The following is a 10,442-nucleotide window of genomic DNA, read 5'->3' on the forward strand; positions in this document are numbered from 1 at the left end:
AACCCAAACCCTGATCCGACCCAAATGTTATTAGACCGGGCCGGCTCAAGTCCACCAATGAAGCTTAATTTTTACCGCCAAATAAATGAAATCTAATCTCAACCATTTATCTTAATGTGATTGCCGTATCCTATTTATCTTTTAATAGTGAACATTACAATGAAATGCATATTATCTTGTGCATATTCGATCATTGAAAAGAACATACAAAACAAGAACAAGAACAAGAACAATGTCGTTCTTTTACTTGGAAAAAGAAAAGAAAATTAGCAAAACGACGCGAGGGTCAAAGTGTTCTTTGACACGTTTCTGGGCGTGACAACGAGATGTTTACGTTAGCAGGCCATAATTGATTGATAACCCGGACCGGCACGCCAACCACCGTCCACACGTGTGTCCAAAATGAAGCCACGTGGCCTCGACTTGTAAACGTCCGACCGACGTGCCACGATAAAATCCTAATCTAAGCTTGTCGATGTTCGATGCCATCACCTTCACGCCATGGCGCCGTTAAATATGTGGCCTCTTCTTGGGGCGGCTCCTTCCCCGACCCTCTCTTCTTCTTCTTCTTCTTCTTCCTCCTCTCTTCTCACGGATGCAGCATCCTCCTCCTCCTGTTGCTTCCGTTGCTGTGATGGAGTTCCGTGGTTCCAAATCCCCATTCGATTGTCTTCTATTAGGTAAAGTTCGTCATCGGAGTCTTCTGTAATCTGCGTAGATTCATGCCTCTAACTGGTCTTCTTCGATATGTCAAGATCTCGATGACACCTTGTACTCTTCCACAATTGGCATCAGACAAGCTTGCAAGAAGAACATCGAAGGTGCCACCGATGAACACAAGCAGAGACGAAGCATCTAAAGATTCTCTGTTCCTCATATTTCATTGAAACTGTTGCTCGATGGTGTTTCTTTCTGCAGATTTTCTCGCTAGCAAATGCGGTGTATCAGAAGGACGAGCCTCCGCTCTTCGCGTCGAGCACTTTCGGTCCCACGGCAGCTCCCTCGCAGGCCTCCTTGTATTGCATACCCTCTCTGCGTTCTGAATCTTCAGTTGGCATGGCCTTATCGACGAAATTAGACTTGTAATTTTTGGTCCAATTGTTTCAGGCTCTCGGTTACGACGTACACCCTGACGAGTACCACAGGTACGATGGAGACCAATTCAACATGGGCTAAAGAGAAGGAAAATGCATTGACGAAGTAGCAGGAATAGACATGATGTTGTTCTTGATTTGTTTTATTTGATGGCGTCAGCTTCGTTCATGGGAGATTGCCGTACGAACTGATCCGACCTGATGCGGGGTTGCGGGAGCTTCTTCTCAGCATTCCCCAGCCCAAGATCGTACGCGTTTAACCTTACCTTCAAATTCGATGGCCTGTTGTGTATCATATCTTGTCTGAGAGATTGCTTTCGGGTGACGTAGCTGTTCACCAACTCGGATAGGCAGCACGCGAGGAGGACGCTGCGGAGGTTGGGCGTCGAGGAAGACTGCTTCCACCGCATCATTTGCTTCGAGACGATGAACCCCCACTTGTTTAAGGACGAGAGGGAAGCCGGGTCTTCCGGGCCATTACCGGCCACGAGGAATGTGGAGGTGATCCTTAAGCCCTCTGCGGCGGCGATGAAGATGGCCGTGTGGCTCGCTGGCTTCGCTCCTCATCGCACGGTAGGGACCAACCCAGAGATAACAGTGTATCTACCAGCTGAGGAAGAACAACATGTTTAACATTGTTCTCCTTTTGGGTGTATCAGCTGTTCGTGGATGACAACGAGAGGAATATTGCAGCAGGGAAAGCGATTGGCCTCCGGACCGCTCTGGTAATACCGCCACCATCTCCTTCTCCTGCTTTCCTTGGAGATTCCTATATAGAACAGAGCCATGTTTTGTTTCTGAAGGTCGGGAAGCGTGAGAGGACGAAGGAAGACGATTACTTGTTGGATAGCATCTCCGAGTTGAGGCAAGTGATACCGGAGATTTGGGGCGAGCAGGAGAAGAAGGGAGGTGGCGAGCACGGGGCGGCAACAACAATGAGGCGTGACTTGGATTCCATCAGGGAAACCACCCCGATCGGCGCTTAGTCGCCATCACCTCATGGCCGGCATCGACAGCACGCCAAACTCTACTGCTCCTGCGTCGCCATCGCCATTGCTTTGGACAGCGATCTATGTGATCCTTCTTCCTCGTGCATTGCTGACAGGATCTGCATCCTCTCCTCCGTCATCTTCTCCGCTACTGTGACGCTGATGGCGGCCACTAGCGGTAGAGGTTGCTTGTTGTATGGCCTAAAGATTACGCTGATTGATGGACGCGATTGAGATGTACTGAATGGACCCAAGTTTGCGTAACATGTTTAATACAACGTAAAATTTAACGTGAAATTACTGCGTAACTCAAAAGCTTAAGCTATCAAGTAAACGATGGATCAATTTATAGCATAATTGTTGGATTCTGTCATCAAACAATAAATATAGTTTTTCATGTGTGTGTGAGATAGATAGAGATGAAAACTGAACACCAAGTAATTATTGATCCCCGAGGATGCAAACCAAAGTTTCCAACAACAACATCCAAAGTTGGAAAACGAAAATAGTTAATGACCAGTGTTGTAGTTTTAGACTTTGCGAGATCGCACGGCACTTGTGCAACTAGCAAATTCAGAGCCTTGAACTTTCTCAAGAACGTGAGAGAGGCTTTCTGGCCAAAAAGAAGTGTATTGGTGTGAAGATCTCCTTCCTGCAACAAGAAACAAATTGGAGGCCACCTCAATAAGAACCACCGATATCTGATGGTGTCTCTACAAGCACAAACGTAGCAATCTGTCTCACCTTCCACCTTCCACAAGCCCCTCGGCGGCCGTCTCCAGGAATGATGAGACTCTCGCGCTTCCTGCCGGCGCAATGCGAACAAATTCCAGAGCCTTGACCTTCAAAATAAAACAGCAAGCATTATCCACTTCAACAAGAGCAAATGCGTCGGACTGTGATCTGGTCTTGGATAAGTGGAAGCGTTCTCTACCATGGCTCTAGTAATCCCTCTCCCAAAAGCCGTCAAGCGGAAGCCACTGAGGGAGAACCGGTTTACATCCAATGGCGAGTACCAAGGTATAGGAGAATCCACCGCAAGATCCCTCGCCCATACGACCTTAAAAGGAAGCCAAGCAAAGAGGATGTGAACATGTGCCAGACTGATGAGGGGCATGTGATCCTTTTTACCTCGAATCCTGCAAGTTTCAGTGCATCAACACATTCTCTAGTGGTCTTTATATCTGGGAGTCCATTGCCAAGCTCGATTTCGGCCTTTATTTTCTGGTGACTTTGGTTGTTTGGATCGAAGTGATCGGTCATGAACCATTCAGATGCGGCAAAGCACTGGCCGGGCTTCAGCACCCTACAGATCTCTCTGTAGCAGGCTACCTGCTCATGTATGTCACAAGTCCAAGATCACCCATGATTGTATCAAGAGATGGTCACCATTAATCCGAAAATAGCCGAGACAAACTCATAAGAGAAAACATACTGGATCTGGTGCATGGCAAAGTGCATCGAACGCGTAGATGCCGTCGAACTCGTTATCCGAAAATGGCATTTTCAGGAAGTCAGCCTGCACTTGTGTTCTCTTCTTTACGTGAAGATTTGGAAAGAAAGAAATAGAATACACCACTAATCATATAAAGGATTGAAACAGACCTTAACAAAGTTGCACGAATGACTTAATCCCGCTAATCGGTTGAGCTCCTGAAAATGATATTTGTTAGAACCCCAAAAAAATTAAAATGAGTGAAATATGTAAAACTAGACTTAGAAAGGCCGTCGCTAATGTCACTGATATGCACAGATTTAAAAGGGACATGCACTTACTTCTCCTCTGGAAATCTGATATTCATTGTTGTTGATCCCTGTAACGGAAGTTAAGCTGCAAAGATCCAAAGAAGTCATAATCACAATTGCATTGTCATGTTCAGCAGACATCAAGCTGACCATACTCATCTACAGGTTTCTAAGTAGGTATCAATCTCATGGGCACACTTGTGTAAGAAGGTATCAACAATGGTTCCCAAAGAAACCAGTTCTAGCCAAGATAGTTAAAGAAAAGGCTGAATTACCAGCAAGAAAAAAAAGCATTCTCATGATTTGAGCATACCTAAACCTAGCAATCTCTCTTAGAGGTCCACCGATTCCGGAACCCACATCCAGAACCTGCATTAAAGCAAAAATCGGAAGGTGTATGTAAATAAGTTACTCGATTAGAGTCAAATATAAGAAGAAAGATGACAACCTTCATCCCAGGTTTCAGTCCTAGTTGTAAGGCAATGAAGTGCTCATGGCGCTTAATGCTTTCGCCAAGAGACTCCCCTTTCCATCTTGAGAAAATAAACTTAGAATTTCAGTTTCTGTTTTTGCATACTAAAAATCATGAAATCTATGCAATCGGTATATGCAATCAGATATGTGGATGAATTAAGTTCAGCAGTATAGGGCAAGTGCATGCCTGGGAGCAAAATGGAATGACTGTCCCCAACCAAATTCATAGAAGCTTGTGGCAAGATCATAGTACTTATTTACCTGAAGTATGAGGAAGACATCACAAACCGTCACAAGACTTTTTTTGATAAAACAAATAATTCATTGCAATGCCACAAATTTGATTTTTTTGAGGAGCAAACTACACGTCTGGCAACACAAATAACTATGAAAATGAGTAATATTGTAACTTTGGTAAAAAAAACTACAAAAATCAGATATGCTTGTCCGAGCCGAGAGTAGTTCGTACGAATGAGAATCGCATTCCCTATAATTGTATCCCTGAACTCATGATCTTATTGCTGTCACTCTCGGAAGCTTATTTGAGTACCCATCGACAGAGCACAATGTAACTAATGTTTCACAAAGATTACTGAAAATTCAACTATGCACATGAAACTTCAAATCTGCAGAACAAACAATGGGTCTGAAGTAGTCAAAGTAACAGCAGCAGCATAATTGTCACTCTATGCTGCAGTTGAGCACGAATATATGATTATTTCACTTTAAAATGTCATACGGATGCGACCGTAATTCTTAAAAGTCATAGCGAATGCGGTTTCAGTGTCCAAATAAATTTCTCATAAAAAAGAAGATAAAGAATGAAACTGGTAGTACTTCATACAAATTAATCCTGATTCCTAAAATTGTCACTCTATGCTTCATACAAATAAATTGACCCGTTGACCGAGCACAAACATGTCAAAAAGATTACTGAAAATTCAATTATGCACATGAAACCTCAAATCTGCAGGACACCATTGGGTCTGAAGTAGTCAAAGTGACAACGGCAGCATAATTGTCACTCTATGCTGCAGTTGATCATGAATATATGATTATTTCACCTTAAAATGTCATAACGGATGCGACGGTAATTCTTAAAAGTCATGGCAAATACAATTTCATTGTCCAAATAAATTTCTCATAAAAAAAGAAGAAGATAAAGAATGAAACTTGTACTTCATTCAAATCAATCCTGATTCCTAAACTTGTCACTCTATGCTTCATAAAAATAAATTGACCCGTTGACGGAGCAAAATATGACTAATGTTTCACAAAGATTACTGAAAATTCAATCATGCACATGAAACTTCAAATCTGCAGGACACCAATGGGTCTGAAGTAGTCAAAGTGACAACAGCAGCATAATTGTCACTCTATGCTGCATTTGATCACGAATATATATTATTATTTCACCTTAAAATGTCATGCCTATGCGATGGTAATTCTTAAAAGTCACAGCGAATACAGTTTCAGTGTCCAAATAAATTTCTCATAAAAAAGAAGAAGATAAAGAATGAAACTTGGACTTCATACAAATCAATCCTGATTCCTGAAAAATAACTTGAATAGGCAGAAAATTTGGCATGTCCTATGCTAGGCAATACAATTGAGGCGCATAGATGATCGGATAGGCAGTCCAGTTTGCAAATAACATACCATATCACTGTAGTTTGCTTTTCTTGTTTCCTCTTCACCACCAAAGCAGACATGATATTTTTCGTACCTAAACAAACAGTAAGGCATCGAAAAATACTCATCACTCTGAAAATTTATGCCTCAGGAAACTGCAATCTTTAAGCCAAGTGCACAGTATCGCGGAGCAAATACGAGGCCGACTCGAAAAAAATTTCAACATTTTTTTGCATCACAAAAATCATGCCTTCCTTCTTAGGCCAGTGATCGGAAAAGGTGATTAGTTCCACTACCATTTTCTTGCAACATTTATTTGATGTAAGGATGCGGCAACATGGATTCACCAGGGTACATGCTTTCACAGGGGAAAACAAGGACGCATCTAATGCGCTAAAGCATCCGCAAGCCAAGTTGCAGTGCAGTCACAAATCAAGGTTTCAGTTCAGTGCAAAAGCTGGTACTTAAGCGCTGTTCGCTGCAGCCTAAGAATGACATGCCAAACAGAACTGATCCTGAATAAGATGAACAGAGAAATATACCGATCCACAGCGGACTGCACGTCTTCCTTCTTGATCGACCCTCCCACTCTCGTAGCGAGATCCATAGCACCGGATTTCGACATCTCGCGATCACCACTCTGTTGTCCACCGAGTCTGTTGATACAAACTATGGGAAGAATCAAAGACGACTAGATAGAGTTAAATATATAGCATTCAGTTAGATTAATAATGCAGCAAAAGAAGCAGTTGGGTTCTGAAAAGAAAGGCCACCGAGTTCTTTAAAACAAGACCCACTTAAAATTGTACAGAAAGACAGACATCAAGAAACCATGCGATGGATTTGGACGGTTCGAAGATTAGTTATGTTTACAGTTCCCGCTATTAGTTTTACTTGCGGTAACATTAGAAATAATATCTCATGGATTCAAAAAGGAGAATTAACATTGGCAAAAATACAAACCATAATGAAATTGGAGGGAGGAACATATATGAAAGGCAATGGCTGATCGACGCATTAGCATTGCTGATACGTACTTTTGCCTCTACGTGAGAATATTGACACTGTGGCGCGCGAACGAGGCGGGAATCCGACCGAGCTCAACCGAGATCGGGTGCGTCCGTGGTGATCGGATCGATCCAAGGGTGCAGCTGAGCCAAGTCCATTTAAGGATAGATTCGAGTTCAGATCGAGCTTGCTGTTCTTTAATTGGCTGAGCCGACAGATATTTTCTTCCCGGCTGTTGGATTTATGTGTGGTATTATTGAAACTTATCCTCTCCTTCATGGCAGTCACACATGATGGCCCACAGCCCATATCTCATCGGTCGACCGCCGGGAGAGGAACATCCCCATACGGCAAAGCCATCCTCCCATGGCTGCTCTCTCGTTCGGCCCTCCTCTTCGCGGAGTCCACAGCAGTCGCCTCCACCCCATCAAGCCCACCCCCAGGGTGGTGAAGCAGTCTCCGCCATGCCGAAGCCAGCTGTCGGCGGGGCCTGCCGGGGGCGGGGGAGAGAATGAGAAGGAGAAGCGGAGAAGCAAGGAGGGGAAGTCATGGAGGGGGCTGTTGGTGGAGATGTACGGTGAGGCTGGCAAGCTGGGGACGGGACTGATGGAGGGCTTGTCACCCAAGCAGAAGGGGGATTGGAAGGACGTACTGCTCATGAGCTTCTCTTTTGCCGTGTACGTCTACATCTCCCAGAAGATTGTGTGTGCTTATTGTGCATGGATGTCCATGATCAATCACCCTTGACATCTGTGTAGTTTCTTTTGCTTTTTGTGTACATACATATTGTGTATGTACATATATATGTTGCAGGAGCTTTCCTTACAATAAATAAGATTGACTGGCAGTGAATACTTTTTGTTTATTGACATGTAGTATATATATATGTATATTTTATATTTTTTAGGGGACAGGAAGATATGGAGTCATAAATAGCATCACCCTCGACCAACAGTAATTATGCTATACAAGTTTTGATTGATCTTCTTTTCTATTATTTTTTTGGGCTCAGTTCTCACCACAATGATCGGTGACCTTTGGGTGAGCTGCAATCATTTTGAAAGGTAAAAGAAAAGTATATAATGATTGCACTGTTGAATAGTGATACATATGCTTGAGATTGCTTAAAGACTATTATGGAGTCTACACACAGATAGATAGCATCAACCTCAATCAGCAATAATCATGCTATAAAAGTTTTGATCGTTCTTTTTTCCTATTATTTTTTCGGGGTTTAGATCACAGCACAATGATCAGTGACCTTTGGTTGAGCTGTGATCATCATTTTGAGAGGCAGAAGAAAGTGTATATTGATTGCACTGTTGAATCATGATACAATGGTGATAAACATGCTCGAGATTCCTTAAGATGATCAAAAGACTATGATAGATAGATAGCATCACCCTCGACCATCAATAATTATGCTATAAAAGTTTTGATCGTTCCTTTTTCCTTTTATTTTGTTGGGTCTATAGATCTCAGCACAGTGATTGGTGTACCTTTGGTTGAGCTGTAATCATTTCGAGAGGCAAAAGAAAGTGTCTATTGATTGCACTGTTGATTCATGATAAAATGGTGATCAACATGCTTGAGATTCCTTAGATGATCAAAAGACTATTATGGTGTCTCTCTTCTAACTTGATTGAATGACAACTATCTTATGACAAGATTAATTTGGAAAACCGATAGACTCAAATGAGAACAAATAATTTTTACTCTAGGATAAGAAATCTTTCCTACCCTTTTTCTTCATCTTCTTCTTCTTCTTCTTATAATTGTTGTTCTTATCATTTATTCTTATTGCTATATCCTTATTGCGTGTAGATCGTTGTTTTCTTTTCCTTTTTGTTTATTTATATATATTTAGTTAGTATTTCTATTTTCTTCTTTCTTTCCTTATTATTCTTGTTTCTTATTCTTTTCTCTTTGTTCACTATTATTATTATTATTATTATTATTATTACTATCATTATTGGTCATGAGATTTTTTTAGATCCTATTTTATTTTTTGTATAAATAAAGAGTATAGAAAACCTTAAATACAAAACCCTAATACACCTTTGTTTTTCCTTTCAAAGTAGCCCTTATCCATCATGATTTTATTATGCTAGAAGGATCAACAATAAGTTCAAAGTTGACTTATGTTAAATTTTATATGACATCATAGTAAGTCCAAACTGATTAAGATAAAACATCAAGTTGCTGATCCTTTTTCTTTTTTTTTCTAAAATCACTTAAGTAATTAAATATATAATATCAAATAACTAGTTTTTTTTTTTGTTTTTTGTTTACAATCAATCCAAATAAACTCGAATCTATTATGATTTAGGGAAAGAAAAATTCAATTTACAAAATTTACTGATTCATAATTCATAAATCATACTTAGACTTCAAGTATAGTTAAATCATATCTAATCGTGGAAACACTACACTCCCCCTCCCCTATCTTAGTTTCGCACTAATACACATCAATAATAAAAGATATTCATGTCGATCAAAGCATTATAAACATCCATAAATTATATATAAAGAAAAATTGTAGCAAAAGGATCGATGCTACAGAGATAAAACATTATATTTTCCATATAAGACAGGAGCAATAAAAAAATATGAATCTCTACCTTTCTCCCTCTTGGCGAAGCTGGACAGTCTTCGAAAGTGGTGGTGATGCAGTATGTATATATACGGAGAAGAGGATTAGTCCTAATTCTGCAGCCCTTTATTAGATAATAAATGACGTTATACGATGACATTACTGGTATGAAAGAGAAAGGGAAAAGATGCATGAACCTATAAAATATGATTCTCTTGCAATTTATGTTTTCTATATTCGATATTTTTTTAGAAAAATAATCTTTGTTAAACAAAAAAAAAACTTTTAAGTTTACTAATCAACTCAATCGGCCACCCGATTACACACCTATAGAAATGTTTACAATTGAATTCGCCAAAATTCACAATGATATGCATGATATTAGATGTATCATCCATTATCTTGTAGGATATTTCTAATTATTTTTATTTAAATAAAATTATATTAGTTTAGGGAGTCTTTCAATTTCTATAAGTTGTCGCGATACAGCATATAGAATATTTTAATCTTCTTTCCTTAAATAGACTATGAACAAAAAAATAAAATAAATAATGAAAATAGGGAAAGAATGTACAAGAAAGAGAGATTATCTGGATGACGAAGTTTGATAAGCAAATCTGAAAATTCAATTTCTTTTAAGAATACCAAAAACAATATATTTGGTTAGCCCTATACAACTGTATGTTTCTTCTTGTTAGTGTTTTCTTCTTCTTCTTCTTCTTCTTCTTATATTTAAGCCTATAAAAAGATGTCAAAATATTATATTGAAACTCATCTTCTCTTCTTATATTTAAGCCTATAAAAAGATATCAAAATATTATATTGAAACATAAAAAATAAAGTCACAATTAAGTTGCTTCTTGTATGTGTGCAGGGTATGAGGATATATGTTCCATCGTTCATGTG

General features: G+C 40.0%; 2 protein-coding genes across 3 annotated transcripts; one reads left to right on the top strand and one right to left on the bottom strand.

Annotated features, from left to right (window-relative positions):
• The first annotated feature begins 521 nt into the window (after positions 1-521).
• On the top strand, positions 522-2,323 carry LOC135648645 (uncharacterized). The gene is made up of 8 exons (XM_065166519.1): positions 522-680; positions 756-821; positions 919-1,016; positions 1,108-1,145; positions 1,255-1,342; positions 1,425-1,667; positions 1,754-1,819; positions 1,898-2,323. The coding sequence occupies exons 1-8, from the start codon at positions 596-598 to the stop codon at positions 2,078-2,080; spliced, it is 867 nt and encodes a 288-aa protein (XP_065022591.1). The 5' UTR covers positions 522-595; the 3' UTR covers positions 2,081-2,323.
• Positions 2,324-2,503: 180 nt separating this feature from the next.
• LOC135586687 (cycloartenol-C-24-methyltransferase 1-like) lies at positions 2,504-9,594 on the bottom strand. 2 transcript variants are annotated; one of them, XM_065166507.1, is made up of 13 exons: positions 9,565-9,594; positions 6,478-6,591; positions 5,963-6,029; positions 4,491-4,564; positions 4,278-4,362; positions 4,143-4,198; positions 3,860-3,914; positions 3,689-3,736; positions 3,519-3,602; positions 3,215-3,415; positions 3,018-3,143; positions 2,828-2,925; positions 2,504-2,735 (listed from the first exon to the last, which is right to left on the bottom strand). In XM_065166507.1, exons 2-13 carry the CDS (start codon positions 6,558-6,560, stop codon positions 2,675-2,677), a joined length of 1,038 nt encoding a protein of 345 aa, XP_065022579.1. In that variant the 5' UTR covers positions 6,561-6,591; positions 9,565-9,594; the 3' UTR covers positions 2,504-2,674. The 2 variants fall into 2 exon arrangements, with proteins under 2 accessions (XP_065022579.1, XP_065022584.1); XM_065166512.1 differs by lacking the exon at positions 9,565-9,594 and adding an exon at positions 6,973-7,865.
• Between the last annotated feature and the right edge of the window lie 848 nt (positions 9,595-10,442).

Source organism: Musa acuminata, chromosome BXJ1-4 (assembly GCF_036884655.1).
Source record: "Musa acuminata AAA Group cultivar baxijiao chromosome BXJ1-4, Cavendish_Baxijiao_AAA, whole genome shotgun sequence".
In the NCBI taxonomy this organism is placed as follows: domain Eukaryota; kingdom Viridiplantae; phylum Streptophyta; class Magnoliopsida; order Zingiberales; family Musaceae; genus Musa; species Musa acuminata.